The sequence below is a fragment of the Polyodon spathula genome, chromosome 8 (genome assembly GCF_017654505.1).
Source record: "Polyodon spathula isolate WHYD16114869_AA chromosome 8, ASM1765450v1, whole genome shotgun sequence".
NCBI classification, from domain to species: domain Eukaryota; kingdom Metazoa; phylum Chordata; class Actinopteri; order Acipenseriformes; family Polyodontidae; genus Polyodon; species Polyodon spathula.
In genome coordinates this window covers 20,669,436-20,695,926 of record NC_054541.1, presented here as the reverse complement: position 1 = coordinate 20,695,926, position 26,491 = coordinate 20,669,436, and the positions used below count along the sequence as shown (strand labels likewise).

General features: G+C 38.0%; 1 protein-coding gene and 1 long non-coding RNA gene across 6 annotated transcripts; both read right to left on the bottom strand.

Annotated features, from left to right (window-relative positions):
- Window positions 1-326: 326 nt before the first annotated feature.
- Window positions 327-7,080, bottom strand: LOC121320299. The gene is made up of 5 exons (XR_005950804.1): window positions 7,023-7,080; window positions 5,010-5,078; window positions 4,523-4,609; window positions 1,881-2,005; window positions 327-1,109 (listed from the first exon to the last, which is right to left on the bottom strand). It is a non-coding gene; the product is annotated as an uncharacterized LOC121320299 (long non-coding RNA).
- Window positions 7,081-17,714: 10,634 nt separating this feature from the next.
- Window positions 17,715-25,490, bottom strand: LOC121319579 (single-stranded DNA-binding protein, mitochondrial-like). 5 transcript variants are annotated; one of them, XM_041257162.1, is made up of 8 exons: window positions 25,274-25,334; window positions 24,182-24,277; window positions 24,051-24,100; window positions 23,532-23,592; window positions 22,169-22,309; window positions 21,626-21,713; window positions 21,311-21,399; window positions 17,715-18,805 (listed from the first exon to the last, which is right to left on the bottom strand). In XM_041257162.1, the coding sequence occupies exons 3-8, from the start codon at window positions 24,072-24,074 to the stop codon at window positions 18,762-18,764; spliced, it is 447 nt and encodes a 148-aa protein (XP_041113096.1). In that variant the 5' UTR covers window positions 24,075-24,100; window positions 24,182-24,277; window positions 25,274-25,334; the 3' UTR covers window positions 17,715-18,761. The 5 variants fall into 5 exon arrangements, with proteins under 5 accessions (XP_041113096.1, XP_041113091.1, XP_041113092.1 ...); XM_041257157.1 differs by lacking the exons at window positions 24,182-24,277; window positions 25,274-25,334 and adding an exon at window positions 25,412-25,490; XM_041257158.1 differs by lacking the exons at window positions 24,182-24,277; window positions 25,274-25,334 and adding an exon at window positions 25,412-25,490 and having other exon boundaries at window positions 21,626-21,710.
- Window positions 25,491-26,491: the final 1,001 nt, after the last annotated feature.

Sequence of the window (26,491 nt, the reverse complement as noted above, 5' to 3'; positions counted from 1 at the left end):
ATATTTTTGATCATACTTCTCTAGGCTTTAATGCTTTCACTATTCTTCATTACTATGCTTTTACTGTGTAAATACTATACAGTGCATATTCAGAAATCATAAATACTATACAGTGGGTTGGGAGGGTAAATGGGAAGACAGGCTCACAACACTCAGTTTAAAGCAATGGGCAGACCTGCATGCTATCTAATTAATCCTGGACCATGAGGTTTATCAAACCAAGGGCCTGATAAACCAGCATATCTGTGTGTGTGTGTGTGTGTGTGTGTGTGTGTGTGTGTGTGTGTGTGTGTGTGCATGTGTGTGTGTGTGTGTGTGTGTGTGTATATATATATATATATATATATATATATATTTTTTTTTTTTTAAAGATTTGACAATCTGTACTTACTCTGCAGCCAAATGCTCTGAAGCAAATTTCTTCAGTGTACAATGCTCTATTTCATGAATCGAATATTCAGATGATTCACTAGGCTGTGTTGCCATGTACACAGTGCTATACTCTAAGGACTCTTCCTTAATCTACTGCTTTCTATATTTTATTTCATGAAGTCAAATAATGAATTACAGAGGCAATGTGTTTTTATATGTAAAACTATTTAAATACTAGGGCGGATTCCCATTTGAATTCTTTAAATAGCGACAACCCCCTAAAAATAAGCTGCATCTCTGATGCAAATCAGGTTCAGTTACGATCGGCAAGACATCAGATCTGACAGAAAGAGGGCTAATCGTAGCTGCTCGGATAGCTTCTGAATTCAAAACTGCACAGATTAGTGATGTTCCACCACGCTGATGAGTCATTCTGGAGAACACTTTGCTACATATTCCTACCCACAACTTCCCTGAAGGAATCAGAGGCAGTAAAATAATTGAGGAATGGTCTGCATCTCCCCAGTATAATTGAATGTCTATGCAGATATTTTCAATCATATTTTTTATGGGGGGCAGAGATGGGGTATTGTAATAATAACAAATAAAACAACACAGATGACTAAATATTTTTGAAAGTATGGGGGTCGGGAGGAGGCGTAGGACCTCAGGAAGTTTTGTTCACTGTCGTCTCAATCACTTTTCTGCTTTCATTTGCTTGTAGTTCCATGCTAGATCTGTTCAAACAATAGAAAAAAAGAGTCAGTTTAAGATCCTAAATTTGGAGATTTAATGCTGCTAAATTTAATAATTTTCTAATGCCATGCAACCTTTTATCTGGCAACTGCTGAAACAACTTGTAGGATACATTTCCAATTCAATTGCCATTTGCAATCAAACAAACATGTTTTTTTGTTTGTTTTTTTTAAATGTAGTCATCACCAATGGTTTTTACCCCAGTTTTCTCCCCAATTTGGAATACCCAATTATTTTTTTCATCCCGGTTCACAGCTGCAACCCCCTGGCGACTCGGGAAACGGAGGCTGAAACACACGTCCTCCATAAAGTGCTCCTGCCAATCTGTCATTTTTCGCACCGCAGATCCACAGCGAAGCCACCAGACCTATAGTGCCGGAGGATAACACACCCCTGAATGGCTCCACTGCAGACCCGCAGGCGCCCTATCAGCCACAGGGGTCACTGGTTTACGGTGAACCGTGGATTGCCCTGCTGACCTAAGCCCTCCCTACCTGGGCGGCACTTGGCCAATTGTACGCCGCCCCATAGGAACCCCCGGTCGTGGTCGGCCTGGATTTGAACCTGTGATCAGCAGGCTATAAGGTGCATGCATGAGCTCTTGGGAGCCCTTTTGTGTGATTTTTTTGCTTGAACTTTGCACATGGCAAAAAGTACTTGAAAATCACTTACAATAAGAAAGATGATTTAAAAATTTACTTGAAAACATGCGTAGAGGAAGAGACTGTGAGTGAGAACTCTGACTTGGTTACCTGAGAGGGTGTAAGGCTATCAGTATGGATTTATCTGTCTGCGTGTCATTGCTGCTCAGGTACTCAACGTGGCTGTCTGGCTCTTGTGCCTGTGCTGTGTATCATGGGACTGCTCCTCGACCGTGCTACATGGGAAACACAGTAGAGACATGCTTTAAAGAGCTTCAGGGTCCCACAATCAAGTTCAACAAAATTGACTGGTATATGCTTACTACATTCTTCCATAGAGCAGTGGTTCTCAAACTGGAAGGTGCAGACTGTATCCTGGGGGGGAATATATATATTCATTTTTTAAATTACAGCTCACATCTTAACTTAGGCTTTACCAAATAATGGGCGGATACTTTATTTTGGCTTTATTGTCTAATTTGTTTGTATCGCTAATAATACTTCCACCAATCAGAGGGTTGCATACAGTACTCGTAGCGAATTCGCCCTCTGTTAGACTGGTATACAGAACAGATAAAAGAAGCGCTGGACAAGAGGAATAATGTGTCAGATATCAAAGCGGATATGAGAATAGCAGTGATGAAGCCAATTTGCTTGAAAACATTAAAGTAGACCGGAAATTTGCATCATCGGATTTTAAAAAATCGGGAATTGATATGATGCGATCAGAAACCCTGAGGCACTGTAAACTGCACCTGCTACTGTAGTAGGACTGTTGTTTTTATGTTAAGCATTTTTTTGTTATTTTTTAGAAGGGTTTAATTAAGTTAAAGCCAAAATTGTTTGTGTCAGACTTGTTGTGTCTGTAACAGAATGGTTGATTGTTATTGTCGATACGTTGTACAGCTAGTAATGAAGACATCTTGTAGGTATTGCAAAGTCCAGAAACAAAGCAAAATGATAAAACGCTTTGCACCGTACAAAACTGAGTTGATTTTGCAGAGCTTACTACTCTGTTAACCAGTCTGAAATGACTTTGAAGCAAATAAATGCATTTTCATTTCAGCTTTATTGTTAAAGATTTCATAAGTGGCAATACTGCCCTACAATTACTGCATGGTAGTACTGTGATCTTTCCACTGTGTTATGTTGTGAACCATAAGTTTAAAACTGAAAGACAGCAAATGCTTATCATAAAAGTCTACTGGTTCTTAAAATTAAGGGCCATATAAAAGCAATAAATACTAGAAGGCCTTCTTTGTTGTTCTCCAAGTTGATGCAGTAACATTGCAGATGCTATAACGAGTTACTGTAAATTAGATACTGTTTTAGCAGACATTTAATTAAGTAAACATGTATTTCAATGTTTTTGGAATTAAAAGTATAAATGCAAAACTGTGACTTTTTTTGTGAATGTGCTGTGAAAAAAAGAAGTCACTCACTTGGGGTTAGTTTGTTAGTCTGTCTATTTGTTTTGGCCACCGAGCTGTTGTTTTTGTTCAGTTTTGTGTTTTGTTAAACCTTTTGATTTTACAAAAAAACGCTACATCAGACTAATTTCATCACTCATCAGTCCTGTCTGTGTCTACTACTTCCTGGTCTCTATATGACGTGATTGAAAATTTGCAACGCAAGTTTTCTGATGTATATGTGCTAGATAAAGATGTTAGCATTGATGAGAGTTTGAAGTGAGTCTGCTTTGAAATCTATCACAAAAAATAATTTATAAAAAGTGATATGCCTGCACAAGTATTATAATGCTGCCACTGTAAAAAATAAATAAATTATATATACTTATATAATGCTGCCATTGGGTAAAAAAATTAAGGTGTTATGTTGTGATCTGTATTATAATTCTACAATTGTAAACACATTGTTGTTATTTTGTTATTTAAGTTCTATTGAAATACTGTAATTCCGTTTATCATAATCACAATAAAAAAGTGTGTATTTAAAAAAATAGCAAAAAAGGTTTTGAAAACTGTCCAAATTGCTTATTTGAGGGATAAGAATGAAAAAATCTGGAAATTGCCCAAATAAATGGGCATCGGGGTGATTAAGGCAAGAGCAGCACTAACTAGTCTTCAAGGCAACATCACTCTTACTCCTTACCAGCTGTATAAATGGGCAAAAGGACACGTAACTGGTGTGCAGCTCATGTTCATCTCTCAAGAACAGGTGAAGAGAACCACCCTCTCTTTAATGCCAGGTATGAGGACACCCAAGCCATCAACGGCTGCAGGGAAGGACACCACTTTGTACCCGATCCCCCAGGCAAGATAATGGTCTCATTTACCAGTCAAAGTATGGAATTCTGTGTGGTGACAGTGTCGAAAGGTGGAGTTGTCCAGATGAGTCCCTTTTCTGGTTGAGCTGGCATGGAATGGCCCAATAAATAATAATACAAACTTTCAGAATGAGGCCTATTGGTCCATTTTTTAAATAGTTACTACTGATGTGGGAGGAAAAATATGGTACTATACTTGTAAGCCATTTTATTTTAGACTCTACAAGGTAATGGTCAAGGTCCCCAGAGCCACGTAAGTTTGGACTAAACTGCATTAAAAAAAAATTGCATTACATATGTTAGGGATCTTCATTGTTATACCTGATACGAGCCATAATGGGTTTAAAAGCCTGGATTAGCACTCCTGCAATGCAAGTCCCAATAAATGACTTACTTTATCAAGTATATTATTTTATCAAGTATACTGTAGCATCACACATTTTTAGAATAACAGCCCCGTTCTTACCATGTGGCAGGTGCCAGTCTGGGTGGTGGCGACGTGGCAGGACCAGGGGACCTTCCCAGCTACCACCGCCCGCAGACACTGAAGCTGCTGGAGAAGGAAAACAGCGCTTAGAATAGCACCCCCACGAAACAACCTGGGGCTAACTAACTCAAAGCTGGCAACACTCCTGTTAAATACTGGCTTTCGAAGCCTAAAGCTAATCAAATTCCACCAACACCCTGATTTAAAACACAAGATTAGGACAGTTAATCACCTCAATGAACAGAAGATCTTAAGATTTAAGGTAGCGTTAACTTAGCAACCTTTTCCAACATATAATCTACATTTTTTGTGTATCTTCACACGTTTCTACTGGAAACAGGTGCGTACAACCTTGGAAGGTAGAAAGGACTAAGGCTCACGAGAATGACGCTAAACAAGAATCTAAATGAGTGTGCACCAGAGCAGGGTAACAGCAGGAGAAACACAGCTTCAGTTAAACACTTACCTGTTTGTGTTCTCCAAAGTCTCCACTTTGCGTCGCAGTTCGCTGTTCTCATTGGAACATGTTTCCACCCTGTGGACAGAGAATTATAACTGCTGTCAGAAAAAGCCTCCTTCTCCTCCTTAGTAAAGTTTTCAGTAACAGAAACACAGTATTTCTATGTTAAATTATTTGCATGGCCCAAGTGCAATGTTTTCATTGTCCCTTGTGCGACGCACAGAAAAAATGTAGCCGACTGCAACAATAGCATGTTTGACGAACAAAAGACTTTCTGTAAAACTATCCAGATTACTTAACAGTTTTGCCAATAGAGGGCACCAGAAACCAGTCTCCGAGCTTCAGTCTTAAAATTTGATAATACTGTTGCATATTGAAGAGAAAGGGATTACACAAACACTTCCTGGAGAAATGACAATATTTAAAATTATTATTAATTAAAACATAACACAATACTATGTTTCATGATTCAAATCTAAAGTCTGGTTAAAAAAAAACAAATGTTATGTCTATGCCTCTTCGACTACATTCACACTAGGTCTGTTTCAAACTGACTCGGTCTGGTCGTTTTGTTTGAAACAATGTATCAATGTGCTTGCTATTCACACTTATCTGTGAGCAAAGAGGCTGAGTTTGTTTGGATGCAAGCAAAATTATTTATTTATTTATTTATTTTTTATCCCTTTTCCATTTTTTTCAGGACCGAGTTCGTTTGTCTTCACAATGCAGTTTGCAAGTGCACTCGGTTCGTTTATGTGATCTGTGAACCCGGATGTTTATAATATCCTGCAAGGTATCTTGAAAGATGGCAGCTATTGTACTGCTCCAGTTTTTAAGCATGTTTTAGATTCTTACATATTGCTGTGGAAGAAAGCAGGGCAATAAGGGGAGAACTTTGCTAATTTAATTAATACATCTGTTGAATGACATGCAGTAGGAGAACAGTGCAGTATTCAATTACACAAAACTGAGCTGTTCCTACTATAGGCATTCATTTGAAAAAAGACTGAATATATTTTACTATTTTTGTGAGTTTTGTCCAGTTAGGCTTGGCTTTTGGTGTCTAACCAAATTTCTGAGAGAGCTTTAGTTTCTTGCACTGTCCACATAATTTAGGGTTACCAGATTTGCAGAGTGAAAAACTGGGATGTGTTTTTTTTTCTTCAATTCACTGACAAATCTAGCAAATCTGAAGCAGTTAAAATAACAGCATATAATAACACAACAATAGTTTAAAAATGAAACAAACATCTGGTGTATTTATTACAAATCATAACTCATGTTTTTCATATTGTCCTCTCAAAACATGTTAAATGTACAAAAACCCAGATTAAAAAAAAAATTAAAAAAATCAGCGATTAGTATATAACCAATTAAACATTGCTTCAAGCTATCAGACACTTAAGAAATACCTTGGTTGCAATTTAACATGGGATAAACACATAAATTAGAATGATTAACAATTGTTTATTTTAAATTTAAATGAAACTAACACGACCTAATACAAGAATCTGCTATTTACTTGCTGAGCAAACTGACACAGCGATGCAAAGTCACAAAACTGGACGATTGTTCAATTTCACTGTTTCCAACTGGAACAAAAAAATGAAGGTTGGAAACTGAGACAATCCCTAATGTAGAACGAGTAGTTTTTGCTCTACTTGTTTCCTCAGAACATGAATTAAACTAAGCGTGAAATGTTTACTTCCAAGTCAGGTTCGTTTCCTATGTGTTAAAGGACCGAGTCCAGCAGTTCACATTGAGGTTTAGCAAGCGAACCAGACTATTTGCCAAACAGACCGAGACCACCTCTATAGGTGGACTCTGTACGGTTCATTTCCCAAGTGGACTTTGTTGTTCACACTTCACACCAAGCTTACCGAGTGCAGACTAAACCCTCTAAACAGACCCAGTGTGAACACAGCCTAAAAAAGACAAATGTTTTGCTCTGGTGATATTATTTATTTTAAAATTCACCAATAATAAACAAAATGAAATACAACACAAAACAAATCTCACTTTTTCTCCAGTGTCCATGTAATCTTTCTTTTTTTTCTCGACTTTCTTGAGCAGAAATCTGAAAGGATAAATAATAAATAAAAATATATATAGTACCAGTCAAAAGTTTGAGTACACTTGCTGGAAACTAGGTTTTTTTCATAATTGACAATGTTGTATACATTTCTGTAAATACTTGAAAATAAAAAACACATGTTACAGTATACAAAACAAAAGGAGTATCAAAGCAATGTTCAAGAAAATTAAAAATTGTCTCTAAATCTTGGATTCCTCAAAATAGCCACCCTTTGCCTTAATAACAGCCTCACAAACACGAGGCGTTCGGTTAACAAGTTTCAGCAGGAAATCACCCGACATGTCTTCCTTCACCAACTCTGTCACCAGCAAAGCAACCCCAGACCATGACACTGCCTCCTCCATGCTTGACAGTGGGAACCACACATGCAGAACTCATGCGCTCATCCTCTCTGCGTCTTACAGATACTCTGCGGTTGGACCCAAATATTTCAAATTCTGACTCATCGGTCCATAAGACTGACCTCCACTCCTCAAACGTCCGGTTTCTGTGTTTTTTGGCCCAGGCAAGTCTCTACCTCTTATTCTGCACTCTTAACAATGGTTTCTTTGCAGCAATTCTTCCAGTTAGGCCAGCTTCATGCAATCTCCTCTGAACATTTGATGTTGAAACACCTGTACTTCTAGTAGCATTTAGCTGAGCTTGTATTTCAGGGGCAGTTAATCGCCAGTTTCGCAGACTTGTGACTCGAATTAACTTGTTCTCTGATTCTGAGGTCACCCATGGTCTGCCTGACCTTGTTCGGTCCTCATGAGTGCCAGTTTCTTCAAATCGTTTGATGGTCTTAGCCACAGCAGTTACAGACACTTGCAAAGTTCTTGCGATTTGTCTTAAAGATTGACCTTCATTTCTTAAAGTAATTACAGACTGTCTTTTTTCTTTGCTTAACTGAGCATATTTTGTCATTTTCTGCTCCCTTACATTCAGGAATGACAAACTTGTGCCTATGCTACCTATATTTATAGTAATCATGGACCCTCACCTATTAACAATAATTGGTGACAAAATGTGAATTAGGTAACATGCTAGTTAACTCACAGAACATCTAGCAAAGACACTTTTATACATTTCAGACTTTTAACTGGCCTGGGCTTCAGACCATTTCATTGAAATTGACAAGATTTACATTTTCATTAAAACAATTCTAAACGCAATTCACTTATGATTATCAGCTTATATAAGTACACATATCATATAATGAAATATTAACTGTTTATAGACAAGTCTATACAGTTAAAAGCACAGATAATCATGAAAAACCTGATTTCAAGCAGGTGTACTCAAACTTTTGACTGGTACTGTATGTTACCTTAATCCTGAGATCTCATCCTTAGCTTAGTCTAAACTACAGTACAGCTTGTCCAGGAATGCCCCTATCAAGTTTCATCACAACTGGGTGAGCAGTTTGCAAGATATAATGAAAACATTCAAAAACAAAGTAAGTGTCACTATATCCCTGTGATATGCGTCACTATATTTCTGCATGGGATCCAAAGACTCTCACCTTGTTTTTGAACTTCCTGCGGAATTTCTTTGGTGCTTTCTCCTCGGATTTGGTGGACAGTGGACAGTTAGGGATGGAAGAATCACAGAGGCAGAATGAAAAAAATAGCTAAACTGAGGTACAATAAGATTCGATTTGGTGGAAAGTAACGAAGTAGAAATACTTCATGTTTACACTACTGAAGTATTGTTTTCGGGATCTGTAAACTTAAGTATTTTTATTTTGGGAAGAATTGTACTTTTACTCCACTACATTTCCAGAAACATCTTGTTACTCGTTCTTTCAGCACACTGACTCTTGCGCTGGCCAGTATTCTGACTGGGTAAAGCAGAACTGCATGCACAAAGTGTCTGCTCGTTTTTGATGACATAGTACGGGGGAAACTGAACATATGGCACGCGTGGCATGCAGAGTCTTATTTTGGCACGCCAAGTCAGCAGCTGTTTGCTGCTTGTTGTTGTTTGTTTTGTTTTATTTTCCATGCCCGCAATCAGAGCTGAGTGGCACTTTAGAAAAGCCAAATGTGTAAGGACAGCCCCACCCGGGGTGAGGGCTCAAATTTATATATATATATATATATATATATATATATATATATATAGTCGGGGTGGGGCTCATATATATCTATATATAAATTGACTTTGGGCACTCCAGCTAAAAAAAGTTCACCATACCTGACATAGTATGTTGATGCCCAACCAGAGATGGATTGGATTTGTTTTGTGTAACAAATCAACAAAACACAACGAAACATTAGAGGGGGCAATGGCAATGGTATTAAAAATACTGCCATCATAGTCTCCTCTAAATGCCTGCAGAGGAGAGATACGGTATCCACACCTCAGCAGTTTTCCAGCACCACCTGTGGGGTGGTGAGAAATGGAGAGTTGGTGAGGGAGGAAGGCGCCTGGGGTGCCACTTTGAGGATGGGTTTTGACTGGGTGGAGCTGGGAGATACACAAGATCTGGTCGGGCTATGCCCATCCTTGGTGTCACTGCCAGTGAGCGCTTCTCTCGACCCCCCCCCCACACCCCCAGTCCTGACACCTACAGTACAGTGGACAGTTAGGGATGGAAGAATCACAGAGGCAGAATGAAAAAAATTATGTTACTAACACCTAAGTCTCTGGATATATCACTAAGCAAATTTACTAGCTAACTTTTATAAGGGCACTGGGACACTCTGACCCCAACAAAGTCCCAGTACATACTGCTGTGACCCTGATTAGCACGAATTCAGACTACCTTACCTAAGTTAACAATAGGTAGTCCACGGTTAGTGCGAATCAGGGTCTGTAGAACCAGCATAATTGGTTTAATTGGTGTGTAGAGATTATTCAAATAAAAATTCTATTTTCCTTTGTCTGGAAATCTCCTCAGGTGTAAAGCAACACACAGGTAGCCCTTTTTGTAAAAGACCCTTAAAAGAAGGTGCTGTCTAAGATTTTTAAGTCCCTTAGTGAGCAAACTTGGCCCTGTGGTTTGTGGTAACAGGGCCCTCCCCCTCTGCTATACAGATATGTCTTTTTAATTGTATCCATATTGTTTGGCTGACTGCCGAGATTATGACAGAGCCCCCACCATGGGTCTCATTTTGCATTCTCACTCTCTGGCTCTGTTGCTTTCTCTCCTCTTTTCCCCCTTTTGCTCCCATCTTTGCTTAAATGCAGTCACTGATCTGCCTGGTGATCTTTCCAAAAACTTTAAAACATTGTCTGCAAATAAAATGGTTGTTCCCAATAATAATAATAAATAATAATAATAATAATAATAATAATAATAATGAAAATATATTTGGATTGAAACCGCAGATTCTCATTGCATCATAAGTTTATTTTAAACATAGCGTGCAACTAACCATTACTGTACATTTTGTGTGAGTATTAGCATGCTACAGTTGTAACACAGCATTTTTTGATTGTACCATCCCATCCCAGTCCTCTGCTTTTACAATTCAATGCGTAGACTAGCTCTGATTTCAAACTGCACACTGTTTTGTGCCCACGCTCTGACTCCCTGCTGGCGAAACAGCTCTGCAATGACTAATTCTGCACCAGAGATTCGCAGTGCATCTCTAAATGACTGGAAACAAGCCTCTGTGCTCCATGATTGCTGGCTCTACTCTTTTCCTGGAGAGGTTGGAAAAAGCTTGACAAATACTACTGGGGTGCAATTGTAACACATGCATTTGAAAATATATATTATCTGATGCAGTTGCACACTGGATCTGATTTGCTACTGCAGTACTGCAGTGGATTACCAGCCGTGTATGATGTATATTTATGTATAAGTGTTTGATGGCTAAAGTACCTGTAATCAAGTTGAGAGCAAGATGGGTCTGTCATACAACGAATGCAAGAGAAAGTAATTTACCCCAGGGGCTATTAATTGACCAACCGGTTGACATTAGTACAATTTAAAAAACAGTAACAGGGGGCCCAAATAAAATCAGGTTAATGCCTTTTACAACAGCTGTATTAAGATCTGCCCCTGCTTAGGTCAGTCCAATAAACCCGGCTTTATAGCATTTTTTTTTTTATAATCATGACAGAGCAGTTTGAGGCTATGAACAGGCTGGCTGTAGGGGTGACCTCAGATCCGGAAGAAATGCAGCACTGTGAGGTGATATGGTAAATGAAAGTAAGACTGGGGTATGAATGAAAGCTGATGTGCTGATTAAATTAACAAAATATATGATTTGAACACAAAAACACTTTGCAAAATAAAGCGGCACAGTAGTCAAAACAGACAAACAAAACAAACAGGCACTAACAAACAGGGCATGAACACTAAGCACACAACAAGTACGGCACTGGTCAACCATCGCACTGAACACCCAACCCGAGTGAGTGAAACATGCATCTACAGACAGTTGTGCCGGTATTCAATTACTAATTAATTATTCACTTGAATCCCAGCATGTGAACTAATTTGTGCAATCCTTGTGCTCACATAGTATTACATACTTTATCTGCACGTGGAGTGATTTGTGCAATTCCTTTGCCTAAGTACAACTATATATTTTAACAACTCGTGCTAAGTATCCCACACTGTATCTTGTGCACCAATATATACACCAACATTAACACGCCACATACAACATATAACACAAAATATGCACTGGGACAGGGCACTTTGCCACAGGGGCGTACAGATGTTGAAATTGATCTGGGATGCGAACTGTAGAGGTTTGTCCTCTGGCTGTAAAGATGGGACACTGGAGATTGGAATTATTTTGCCTATTATTAGATGCCTGTGTAGAGGCTGGATTCAAGGATGCATCTGAGGAATGGGGAGCTGGAAGTGTCTGTGGACCTACTTTCAGATCTTGATCTACATTCCAAGAAGGATTAGCATTGCTGTTTTCTTGCTTTGGTTGGAAGATACAGTGCCTTGCAAAAGTATTCAGATCCGTGACCAATTCTCTCATATTACTGAATTACAAATGGTACATTGAAATTTCGTTCTGTTAGATATTTTATTTTAAAACACTGAAACTCAAAATCAATTATTGTAAGGTGACATTGGTTTTATGTTGGGAAATATTTTTAAGAAAAATAAAAAAACTGAAATATCTTGCTTGCATAAGTATTCAACCCCCACACATTAATATTTGGTAGAGCCACCTTTCGCTGCAATAACAGCTTTAAGTCTTTTGGGGTAAGTATGTACCAGCTTTGCACACAGTGTCGGAGTGATTTTGGCCCATTCTTCTCAGCAGATTTGCTCCAGGTTGTTCAGGTTGGTTGGACGACGCTTGTGGACTGCAATTTTCAAACAGTGCCACAGATTCTCAATGGGATTGAGATCAGGACTTTGACTGGGCCACTGTAGGACATTCACCTTTTTCTTCTTGAGCCACTCCAATGTTGCTTTGGCCTTGTGCTTGGGATCATTGTCCTGCTGAAAGGTGAATTTCCTCCCAAGCTTCAGTTTTTTAGCAGACTGAAGCAGATTCTCTTGCAGTATTTTCCTGTATTTTGCTCCATCCATTCTTCCTTCAATTGTAACAAGATGCCCAGTCCCTGCTGATGAGAAGCATCCCTACAGCATGATGCTGCCACCACCATACTTCACTGTAGAGATGGTGTGTCTTCAGGCATGGGCAGTGTTAGGTTTGCGCCACACATAACGCTTTGAGTTTTGGCCAAAAAGCTCTATCTTGGTCTCATCTGACCACAAAATCTTTTCCCACATCGCAGCTGGGTCACTCTCATGCTTTTCGGCAAACTCCAGACGTGCTTTCAGATGGTACTTTTTGAGGTTAACTGGTTAACTGGTGCACCATTACTCCATTCCCAGCCACTGAACTCTGTAGCTCCTTCAAAGTAATTGTTGGCCTCTCTGTGGCTTCTCTCACAAGTCTCCTTCATGTTTGAGCGCTGGGTTTTGAGGGACGGCCTTTTCTTAGCAGTGCCTGGGTGGTGTGATGCAGCTTCCACTTCCTGATTATTGATCCAACTGTGCTCACTGGGATATCCAAACACGTGGATATTATTTTGTACCCTTTCCCTAATCTATGCATTTGTATTACTTTATCTCTAACTTCTGTAGAATGCTTTTTGGTCTTCATTTTCCTTCAGATTCACAGCCTTACCAATGATCCTTCACAGTGGGGTTTTTATCCAGAAAATGTGACAGCAACTTTAATGGTTCACTGGTGGAGGCCAATGGTAAGGTAACTGTGTCCTCGTTAGGGCAATTTCTTTCATCGGTGCAAACCGGGAGCTTCCACAGCACAGGGGTTGAATACTTATGCAAGCAAGATATTATTTTTCTTTTTCTTAAAAATATTTCCCAACATAAAACCAATGTCACCTTACAATAATTGATTCTGAGTTTCAGTGTTTAAAAATAAAATATCAAAACAGAACGAAATTAAAATGTATCATTTGTAATTCGGTAATATGAGAAAATTGGTCAGGGGTCTGAATACTTTTTGCAAGGCACTGTATATGGTACCTGCGTAGAAAGTTGACTCACAGGCCTGAGCCCGAAAAAAAAGTGCTGAACAAAAGAGTGACTTCAAAGCAATTTGACTGCAGGGTTCGGATGTGATAGAATGCTCCAACATGCACTCTTTTTTTTTTAAAGATTTACTTTTCAATGCTGTTTTTGCACTTGTGTTATGTCATGTATTAATTTTAAACATTCATGGTTTGAAAGCATTCAGGGTCCAATAGTTAATTAATAAAATTAACAAATCCCATATGTTGCAGGAAATATACATTTGTTTGATTGAAATTCACATACTGTCAGTTATGAAAGATTTGCCAACCTTGCTTGTTTTTGTAGACGTCATCGTTTAGATGTCAGTATTGCTGTATGGTGCCACCACCTCAACGGAACGCAAGTACTGTTCACTGGATGTTCTTACAGTACAGAGCTTAACAAAGCAAAGATATGCTGATTTGTTATCCAGTTTCAGCTTTGCTATGCCTACATAAAGTACTTGCAACCAGTTTGCATAAAAACATGCCAAATTAATTTCCTAATAGTTCTTAATGTATACTATGTACAAGAAGGGTTCCGTCATTCCCATGAGTTTTACTTTTTTAGTTTATGAAGCTAGATTATACATGTGTAGCATTCTGCTGCTTTTCCCTTGATATAACATTGTTTGAAGTGAGCTGCACAATAGAGGTTTCATTTGCTGCGTTCTCTGTGCCCCTACAGCACTTCTCACAGCTACTGGACGACTTCTCTCAGGACACCATCCTGGGCTAGCTGTTGAACGACCCTTTCCTATATGATAGGATCGAGGCCATGGAGACAGGAGGAGAAACCAGCCTCCCCCTTGCCCCTCACATCCAGACTGAACATAGCTACTCACTGAGCGGGGACTCCCGGCCACAGTCCCCCCTCACACACCTCCCCGGCGAAGGAGGCAGGGAATAGGGTAAGCCAGCAGAAACTTACCTGGGAGAGGGGAGTACTGCTTTGTCCACCATTAACTTGAAAGACTCTTAAGCTCTTCAGTAGCATGGAAGGAAATTAAGGTTGGCAGAGTGTGATGTAGATTTATATTTGCTTAAATGAAAATATACCTATTGAATCTTTATTTCAAAGACAACTCTGACAAGAGATTTGGATAAACTCATCTAGGTCAGAGAATGCCATTTGTTACGCTAAATCCCTGCTGTGAAGACTGGCCAGACTTTACGTTGTTAAGCACATTTAGATTGTTATCAGAACTAAGTATCGAGCTTCAAAAAGATTTTTGTTTACACCTTGTATCTTGAAACTGATATCAGGAACATGTATAGTTTTTACAGACATCGTGTCTAAAGGAATATGAATTCCATAAGAGCTGGTCAAAATGTGTCATACTGCCATCTGGTGGACAAGGGAGATGGTCCCGTATGTAATTAAAATACATTGGCTTCACTGCTGAATCTATTTGTTACAAAAACGATATACTTTTGACAATGAACTCTTAAATGTACAAAAATAGAAAACGTAGGGTATTAAAGCCTTAATTAAATCACAAAAAATTAAGTCATTTATGATTCAGGGCACGGATTAAAGTCGAATTAATTCATTACAATGACAATTATGGGACGATTTATTTTGGTATTGCATTGTGTGAAATTAAATCAGAAAAATAGAAATGTAATTACTAACCCTCTAGACCCCTGAATGCCCGCCAGCGCTCGAGTTTTTTGTTCAGGAGCTACAAAAATCATTATTGCATCAGCATACTCAATTTTTTTCTTCATAGTGTTTGCTATTGTTTTATACTGACTTGTTGGAGCCTTGGTATGTTTGTATTTGCTGAAGTAAACATAATAAGCAGGTGTTTTTGTTGTATAGAAAAATATTTTCAAGCGTGAGCTCTTTGTTTTGTATGTATATTTTTACATAAGCTGTTTTTTCTTTTACAAAATGGGACCCTGCTTAAGGAACTTCATGGAATGGTGTAATAATATACATGAACCTTACTAAATGTGACCAAATATCTGGTTCGAAAATAATGGACCCCTCCCTCCCTCTCTCTCTCTCTCCGTTCATCCAGTTATACTTTTCAATCTTTAAGAATGTTACAACGTTACTATTGCAGTTACACAGTTTACAATGTTATTATTGTAGTTTTTTAAAGCCACATTTTTTCTAAAAATTCATAGGTTTAATAATCAACTTTAATATTTGAATTTAATTGCTTAATTCAAAACAGTACAGGCAGTCCTCGCACTTACGACAATTGGTTCCTGGAAGTCGCGTTGTAAGTCGAAGCACATTTTCCAACAACAATAGGAGCAATGTTATAAATTGGGGTTACGTTCCTTACTCTTCAGCCAGATAATAAAGTTTTACAAAAATGACCCGTTATATTGTACTCATGCAAATATTTATTTAACTCTTTACACTCTGCCCGGTGATTACGTGCATATTACTCAGACACCTGGCTTGTTTAAAAGTATAGACTAAGGGCTTTCCAATGACGTTCAGTGTGTGTACGTGGTACTCCTAGCAGGAAATACGATCACTGAAGTTAAGCCCCTCATCATATTACAGAGTTCACATCTTAGGTTTTTTTGAGTCAATTGCTTTTATCGGACATTGTTAACGGCAACTAAATAAAAAAAATTAAATAAAACAAAGACTAAGTCAGGGTGACCACGGCAAGTAAATTCGGACACCCACCATGCACACATGATGCATGGTCCAGGTCTCGCCGTGTCGTAAACGCCGTATCGATGTCGTAAAGTCGAAGCAGGGTAATAATGCAAAAGAGTCGTGGTGCCATTCGTCGTGAATCGAAGCGTCGTAAGTCGAGGATTGCCTGTATTTCAAAATATGAACACAACAAACCATGTACAGCAGTGTTTCGCAAACCTTTTGATTGGGAAAATGAACACAGGAATAATGAACCCATGACCCAAAATTATTCACTATTCTGTATTTTAATCATAATTCTTTGGAACAAGAAGAGGCCGTTCGGCCAATCAAGGCACAGCCATAACCTAGAGTAGTATGCAACTGTATTTTGAAGAAAAGCAGTCTTAGCTAAAATAATTTTAACTGGTAAAGACCACATATTTATTAATATTAGATAAGCAAAATACTTGTATTTTACTCAGCTTCAATTTACGTCTGCGCCATACATGTTACAAAGTTCAACATTGTGCACCACACTTGGACAACGCTCGTTTAGCTTCATGGCTCTGACTCTTTGGAACTCTCACAGCTCACTTTACATCAATTCTCAGGACCCACCTGTTCTCGCTTGCTCTCCATGCTCTTTAAGCCCGGTATCTGCTATTAGCTGCTGTGTTGTTGCTACTACTTCACACATTATGCTACTGTCACGTATTACGTACTTTCCACTGTATTTAAAGTATTATTGTGACAGAGATCGAATGATTCTTGGTGTTAGGTCTCCCCCCCGACCTGTGAGGGCACTATGTAAAAGGAACAGGAGTACCCTTAATCAAATGGAATGACAATTTATTCCTTAGGGTAGGTCGAAGTCAGTCATTTAGGAAGGGGGCTGAGCTACAGTACCCAAGCTCAATGACTCAGATGGGAGACGGCGTGGAATCCGAGGATTGGAGGAGTGGATACACTGGTTAACCTAGGGGTCATGAGTGAGAGTATAAATAGGGGGCGTAGTGTAAGTGATCTGTTCCTTGGTAAATGGTTAGTGTTTTAAACCTACAAGGAGTCTGTGTTGCTGTATTGCGAACCGTGAGTTTTTGTCTTGTGTCTGTTAGTGTTTGTTAACTGTTGTCTGTTTATTAATAGACTACCAGTAGCACAATCTGGAGTAGTAGCGAAAGCCAACATAAACCTGGACATCACTTTCACCCTTGCATTTCACAGAGAACTGTAATACACCACGAGCACTTATTCACTAAGGACTGTGTTTTTTTGTGTTTAGTGTTGATGAGTTAAACTGGGCTTTTGGTTGTGGGTCAAACCCGTGGGATTTACAAATACTGAGTGATACATACAGCTGTATCACTTCATCATTATTATTTACAGGTGTTCAGCATAAGGCTCTGGACATTGCTAATTAAATCAATAAACACACCTACACCTGGAAATCGTTGCCTGTCTATTTTTGTATCCACTCTGCACTGCACACATCTGTAATCACTCACCACTTTCCCACAGTCTGTTACTTTATTAGTCTAGTTTATTAACATACAATTGCCTGTTGCTTTTCTTCTTCTTATTCAGTTTATTTCATGTTGATGCACGCACGTCATGACAACTCTTTGTCTTAATTAGACTTTGCTTGCTTCCCGAGGGGGTTCTCTTAGCCAGAGACTACTGTACTAGTGACCAAAGCAGCAGTAATGCAGAAAAACGCAAACGAAAAATACATTCTTATAATTCTGAATGGGAGATGAAGTCCCCGTGGCTTGTTGCACAGGCAAACTACACAGATTAGAAAAGATAACATTATGAATGGAAGGAACAACATCTACTTTCCAATTATGTTTCTTTACTGTTTTAAATGTTGCTCAATGTTATTAATTACACTGCAAAGATAACCCTTTGCCCCAAAACAGGCCTTGTGGATACTCAACCTTTGCACAGTGAGAAATCTAGTAAGTCTCTTTTGGATCTGGATTTCTGATTCAGCAGTGACTGTTCAATGCCTTGATTTGATACAAAGGGCACTTAACAAAAAGTAGATTGAAGCCATCAGTAGAAATAGATGCCATCTGGTTTTCATGCATGACGATATCAAACCCATCAAAGCAGTATCTACAGTACCCAGTTGGAACAAGAAAGAGAAAACTTTTATAGAAATTACAGTCCCTCAGAAACTTCAAACTTGTTTTTTTTGGTATCAAAATGATCAACTGACACCTTAAATTGTTCACATGCAAGACAATCTGACTGGCTGAGAATGAGGATCCATTAAGTTTCAATATTCATCTCTTGAGAATTAGTCAGTTAACTGAAATACGTTGTTGCAGTCTTCAGAACTTTAAGTGCCAAGAACATTGCTCACAAGGGAATGCTACCTAAATTAAAAGAACACCATCCACTAGCATCCTTTTACACACAAATATACATAGCCAAATCCGTAATTAGAGACCACTTTATAACCAGTGTTCTCTCGATACTTCAATACTAAAATATAAAAGGCTTTTTTCTGCTAGAGGAACGTCAGGGTTTGCGGAACCGACGACGGCTGGTTTTCTCACGCTCTCTCCTTCAAGTTGTCACTTAAAAAGACGATATTGTCTGCAGAGGAAAACAAAAACAAAAGATCAAGGCCAGGAAATGGGTTGGTGGCTCCATGCTGCATGGGGGTGTCGCCCTTTAGATTAGCGGTTAAACTGAGATCCTGTGAACAAAAAGACCCCAAGAACAACAACAATGTCCCGGAGGAGGATTCAAGCAAATCAAATCACTTTAATGTTTTATGACCCGTGCTATTCAATCAAACTCCCAGATACAGAACACTTCCCAAACATGCCTTTGAGTCAACAACTGTGTTGACATTCAATAAGGTTTTACTTCACAACACAGAGCAGTGAAATGACATTGCTACTGTGTTTTTTCATTGAATGCACCCATGATTCTAACAATAACTGTACATAGCTACAAAATGGCATGTAAACAAACAGCAAAATGCGCCTCTGTTTCTCTTGCTACACAGTTGGAAATTGTTCGAGCTCGAGAAAAAAAACCTTAATCAGAAACAAGCTGCCAAGCAATTTGGCGTTTCCAGTTCTGGCGAGTTGCTTCACCATAATGTTAAATAACGTGCATGTCTTATATATTGCTGCTGCATTTTGTTATGTGTGTAGGGGTGCTGCGATAATTTAGTTTAACAGCTAGTTTATTAATATTATGTTAACCCTAAGTAACAGCCATTATTTTTGCCTCTGCCATTGTGATAGCCTGAAACACACCCGCCAGCTAATTTCAAAGCACATAGCGATTTAAGCTTTTTGACCGTGTTGTTTTGCTTGAGGTTTTATTAACATTAGTTTATTACTTTATTATTACAGTTTATTAACATACACTTACTTATTGTTTTGCTTTTACTTATTCAGTTCATTTCATATGTTGATGTCATGATAAGTGATACATATCTATTTATTTATTTATTGATTCACATAGTGTCTGGTGTCTACCTCTGTCTTAGAGAACACTTTGCTTGCTTCCAGAGGGGTGTTCTCTTAACCGGAGAGTATTGGAAGAAGAAGAGCAAGAACAAGAAGAACAAGAGGAGAAACACAGGTGAGTAGGGTAGCCTGATTTACAATTAATATTTTTTAAATGTACTGTCTAAACATTTTGACTGAATAATTTTTATATCATTAACCTGAAGTGCTGGTATTTTAGCTCCGCTCGTAGACTATTCTCTGTCGCTTTGGATAAAAACGTCTACTAAATGACTAAATAATAATAATAATAATAATAATAATAATAATAATAATAATAATAAACTGCAAAACAATTAAGCAATTACTGGAAGAAGCAGGTTTAGTTTTTGATATTTGACAAGTTTGAAATCAGTAACTTCACCAGTTCTCCGAGAAGATTTTGAAAGGTTTTTTTTACAAACAATGCGCCAGGCGGCCATCTTGGTTCATGCACAAACCCAATTTTTGAAAAAGTTAATTGTACTGATACAGGCATGATGGTTTTCAGGTTTGGAGTTAATCAAGTAAACCGTTTTTAAACTGAAACAGTTTTAAATTTAAAAAGATGTAGGTTCGGCGGACATCTTGTTTTACAAAAGAACAACATTTTTTCATATTTTAATTCCATTGTCCCCAGGATGACACCTACCAAGTTCAGAGTTAGTTGGCTAAACGGTGTAAAAACAGAAGCAGTTTGATATTTGGGATGTGTTTTGGTGAATCTGGTGGCAGACAGTTTGATAGTAAAATTTATCACAGCAACCTCTGCTTCGCAAACTTGAAGCGGGTTTGGTTGCTGATGACATATACGAAGTTTCACTGGTTCCCAAGAAGATTTTGAAAGGATTTCTCCAAAAACGCGACAAGCCGCAGTGCAATTTCTTTTTGCCTCAACTGTAATCTACACAGGATGATACCTACCAGGTTTCATGTTGATTGTTTAGACCGTGTGCGAACAGGAGCAGTTTAAAGTTGGAAGAGGAAGAAGAATCTTAACAATAACAATACGCTTCCCAGCCATTCTGGCTTGGAAACCCAATAACACAGTGTATAGATTGTTGTTTGTCTTTACTATTATTTGTGTAACGCTATGTCTGACCCCTATTCCCCAGGATTTTATTATAAAATCAAACAAAAAAAAAAGTGATGGCCAAATGAGGCAGGCTGCATTTTTATTTAACACCCTAAAAAGTTCACGGAAACCCAGTTTAAGAAAGCTGTACGACATCAGTCGTCGCGCAAGGCCAAATTGGAACTCAGATATAAATATTTAAATATACCCTCCTGTATTTGGACAAGAATTTCTCTGGCTAAAAGAAAACTACATGGAAATGCACATAACCCGAAAATGCTACCAAAATAGTGAGAAATAAGTAATCTCACAACAGTACTACATATTGAGGTTCAATTCAAATTTGATGTTTCTTCATTATTCTGGACGCAGCAAATTGCCAATCCCTATTATAACGAACATTTCTACAAGTCCCTATAAACATCTACAGTTCCCCACATTAGTACTGCACATGATGGTGACTCTTAGCTTGTTTAAATAACAAATTTGTAAGTTTTATTGAATAACTGTACCCACACTCACCTGCTATAATGGTGGTGGCTTGTCGTCTGACGTTGTTTTTATCCACATATTCCCCATAATCAAGCTTTCCTTCAACCAGAACACGAGCTCTGAGAATTACAAAAGAGAATGTTCACAATGTATACCTGCAAATGATGATGACAAAACCTTTGACACTATGGTGGGTGTTAATCATAAAGTAACAGTATTGGGATGTAGAATCAGTGCTGCCTTGCTAGCCTACAGCATGATGGCCCTACACCTTAGTGACAGTGTTGTGCATAAGAGAAAAGACTCTGTCTAGTACATGAACACATGACCTGATTTTTAACACACCCCTTTTTCACATATTGGTAAGCCACATCCCGCAGCCCTGGCCGGAACACAGAGATCCTGTGCCATGTGGTCTTCTGGGTGACATCTCCTAGGAGATGAAGCAAAAAGCAAACTGCTTATCCAGTAAATTGCAGTCCAATACATCAGTATTCAAAGTATCATGCTTAATGTTTTTGTGGTTAGGAATTTAGTAATTTAGAATTACACAAAGTAAATACATCAGTATGATCTTGAGGTAAAATACTTTAAAAGTCAGATCATTCGATAACAATTACTTAACATTTCTCTCCCCTAATACAGTATTTTTGTCCTTTTCATCATAAATTATAAAGGCGTGAATGCCGATCTACTGAAGGTACAAACACACTCCTGTCCCCAGTAAAAGATAAACATTTATTTTTTTAAATAGATGAAAATAAATCTTTTGGAACTACATTCCCCAAACAAATACGAACAAGGTGTAAATTCTTTACAATATGACCAGACTGGACCACTACAAATACATGCAAAAACCACTGCAACAACAATCCAGTGTGTTCTTACCTGTAGAAGTGGTGTCCCCTTCCCCCGATCGCCACATCTCATTGGTTGCCATGGAGAAGATGGTGACAGGGTTCCTCCCCTCGACCTGCCGCATCACTGGGTCCTGACCCACGCGCCCCAGGAGCTGCACTCGGTTCATAGCTGGGAGAGCGAGGACAAGCGTTAGTGTGCAAGCTGTGGCCTGCTGGACATGGCCTGTCGGGGGTGCAGTGGTTTAGTTATGGGGCTGGGAGGCAATGTATCCTTGTGGAACAGTTGTGGTGTCTTGGTTAGAGCTGAGGTAATAAGAGCTAGTGTTTTTATGTGGTTAGAGCTGATGACTGAGAAGTTGTGTGACTCAACTGTTAAACATAAGCTGAGAAGCAGAATGTCTTATATCCCGTCTGACCCATGAGGGCTTGGTATGGTACGAGTGGTACTCCACTGGCACATCCGACCCGTGAAGGCTCAGTACAGTACGGGTGGTACTCCACTGGCACATCCGACCCGTGAAGGCTCAGTATGGTACTGGTGGTACTCCACTGGCTATTTGTGGAGTTGAGCGAGGACCAAACCGTTAAACTCAGGACTCATAAGACATCTGAATCCGGCTGCGAGTTCTGATGATTTGAAGCAAATAGGCATAAACTGTGGGTACAGTACACTTACAGTAACTCACACACTCAAACACAAAATTCTACCACATTTCTCATCTTTGACCTTTATTATATAAATATAACAAAAAAAAATTATATATTTATATTATTAACAAAAATATAGTAAAACAAAATACAGCAGTACCGTACATACAACTACGGTTCCCGTCGCACTCACGCAGCTGCTGCTTTTTTTTTTTTTTTTTTTTTTTTTTTTTTAAGCCCAAACAAATAATTCTAGAAAAAAAACAACAACTGTCTTTAAATGAGATATATTTGGCAAATCATATTTTTAAAACTTATTTTTCCCCTTCAACAGAACTAACTGAACTTTATTAAGTCGATATAATCAGTGGATTATAAGGAAATTCCTAAATATAACGATACAGGATACAGCTGTACCATTGGTCTATTAATTTTTGAACACCATTTATCTGTGCATCTTTTGGCAAACTGAGTAACAATAATTAAAAACAACTGTCTTTCGATGTGTGTGACGTCAGTAGCACGTCTCAGCTCTGCAGTGGAAAAACAGCCCAGGCTCTCCTTGACCACACTGTCAGGGCTCGGTACAGCCTTGGCACGGCTCAGTTGTGGAAAAGCGGCATTAATGAACACAATTGATTACAGCTAAGCTCTTGGAAACAATGTGGTACAGTTGTTAATGCTGGAAGACAATGAGGTCTGCCAGAAATACAGGTTTGTGGAAAGACAGTATCAGTACTTACATCTCTCCAGGATGAGGGAGTTCATTTCATTTGACTGATATCGGACATACTGCCGGAATACCTACAAACAATAAGATTTAGAGACTGATCATGATGTAAAATCAATACAACCAGGTAAGGTTCTAGGACTTTACTGGTTTATTGTTCACGAGGAAAGGTTAACAGAAACTTGGCTAACTGAATAGCCACAAAGTTACACATTCAAATGAAACTTATGATCAGGAAATATACAATAATACTGAGGAAAAAATGCTTTTAGAACACAAATCCAAACAACTGTTATTTTATATTCACCCCTTGTTCCTTGTTAATAATATAGAGAGAAGATTTAAGACTTAAAAAGAAACAATTATCACAGGGGAAAAATATTGTATGAATCTCTACTTAATGGCAACAGGACTTGCTAAAATAGGAAAAAGCTATTTCCCCAAGACCCTGCCCCCTTCCCAGACAGGGGTACATATTGCAGAATCAAACCTATAAGTGGCTGCATCCCCTTCACTCAGAGCTGTGCTTTACCTGCATTGACGCCCTTCTCAACATGGCTGTGCTTCTCTCAAGTGGATCTTCTGCAAACAAGTGAGAAGTGTATTATTGATATGGTTTAAAATCAGTTAACACCTTAAAAAAAGACACACACACACACACACCTGGTTTCAGAGCCCTTGATTAGTGCTTATCTAGGAAAAGGGAACTTTAGGTAATGTAATGGAAGACTAGTGTCAATACAAGTATATCTGCCATGCCTGAAAAATAAAAAAAAAAAAAAAAAAACAACAGCATTATATAAAAAGTTTAAGATCGTTCCCACATGCCTTATTAATCAAACAGATATATGCTTTGGCTAATGCCTTCGTTTACAAGTTATTTAACTATTTAATTTTGTGCTGAGCATATCTTGCAGTATTAGGTGATTAATCTCTAACTTAAAACATTCAGCCAAAATCTAAGTAACAGTACAAAAGCTTTGGCTAACGTCTTCGTCACTATCAGAAAGAGACATACTGTATATCGGTAACACCAGCATCTTGCAACCTCGTATAAATGAATCAATTTTGTAAGAGGACTAGAATGAATGAATGAATAATGAATGATGAATACATACATACATACATACATATATATAGATATATATAATATAGTATATATTATGTATGTGTGTGTGGTGTGTGTGTGTGTGTGTGTGTCTATATATAGATACATATATATATATATATATTACATACATACATATATATATATATATATATATATATATATACACACACACACACACACACACACACACACACAATATATATATATATATATATATATATATATATATATATATATATATATATATATAAATTAATTACTGAACGCGACTGTGACATTCAGACACTAGGACTGAAGATGGAAGCGCCCTGCAGTTTATTTTATTTTATCAAAGTTATATTTTATACCAGTTCCATGTTATCTGACTAGTATTCATAATTTTCCCGATTAAACACAACGATTTACACGCTATCGTATGGTAAAAATACTCCCTAGGCTATTTATCTGGAAATCCCGTTAACTTCTATAGTGACAGTTTACTAAATACTGTTCACATTATGTAAAATTGTAACCTTAATTTCAGAAATTGTATTACTATAAATAAATATATTATTTCAGTTGTTTTGTTATATCCTCTTGCAATTACTTCCACGAGTTTTAACCTGTCATCGCACAGCGAACGTACGACAGTTTATGCAACTCACATTATACTACAGAGTATATATTCGCAAATACTTCTATCTAACTAGCATAGTTAGTGTCTTCTTATCTTGTTCATATCACTGTTCTACGCGTTATATAACAAGTATTTTTATATAAAGATATTTACATGCTCCACAGACCTGCCTCCTGTTGCCTCACGCTGTATCCGGTCCGTCGCTTTACCCACTCCTCCCCGAGTAGAAACATCAACTGCAGCGTTTGCACTGCAAATGGCAAGGCTTCTGTCTTTCTCAATACATTATCTTTAATAAAAGGGTGGCTGCTCGACTCATTGCTGTGACTTATTGCTACCAACTACTGATCATAAAACAGACTACAAATATGTATTTTATTTTTAAATGGAGTTGTATCTCCTTGTATCCTTCATGAACTTAATTATTGTGTTTTGTGATATTTGCTTTGTGGTAATATGTTTTAAAAAGTCTAAATATACAAGACTTGTCAAGCCTTCCTTCCTCAATTTCCCCATCATCTTCTTTGTGCAATATATTTTGAACAATTACAAAAATAATGTTAAATGGATTCTGTTGTTTTGCACTGGTCACAATCTCCACAAACATGTTTGCCTATGATATTAAATAATTTATTAATGGTGCAAGGTCCTATTCTAATTCTACTCAAGATTATTTCCTCTCTTCCATTTTTACACCTAAGGTGTTCCTTCTTGACAAGCACTGGACAAATGCTAAAACAATGCCTCCCTTTTTCATCACTATTCCACTGTTCTTGCCATGTTATTGAAACCTTCCTCTTGACAACACTGTGCACCTCTGTCTTATCCAATGTACAATTCATGTTTATTGTATCCTGTTGTGTTGCATTATTTTGCCATTAAATCTGCTCTTTCATTTCCCCTTATTCCGATATGTGCAGGAATCCAAATAAAATTCACATCAGTTCCTTTATAAAACAACTTGTTATAAAGATGTCTGAATTCCCATATTAAATCCTGTCTAGCTTTAGAGACCCCTGATTCAATTGCCATAATAGAAGCTATAGGGTTTCTCAGTATATCAATGTCATGTTACAACCTTTCTACCATTTTCATGCTATTAAAATATTGCGTGATAAAAATGCATTTGCATGAAATAATGATCTGTGGGCATGCTTCTATGAAACAATCACCAGAAGCCAGTCAAAAAACAAAAAACAGATTCAATAAAACAACAACTCAGAATTTGTTTTTAAATATTTCATCT

Bases quoted from the DNA above. Each gene is read 5' to 3' on its own strand.
- LOC121319579 (XM_041257157.1), bottom strand. From the start codon at position 25,478: ATGTTTCTACTCGGGGAGGAGTGGGTAAAGCGACGGACCGGATACAGC. The intron at 21,400-21,625 runs GTGTGTTAAAAA...TGTAATTCTCAG, and splicing joins TACCAATATGTGAAAAAGGG to AGCTCGTGTTCTGGTTGAAG. The intron at 18,806-21,310 runs GTGAGTGTGGGT...TTTCCTCTGCAG, and splicing joins AGCCACCACCATTATAGCAG to ACAATATCGTCTTTTTAAGT.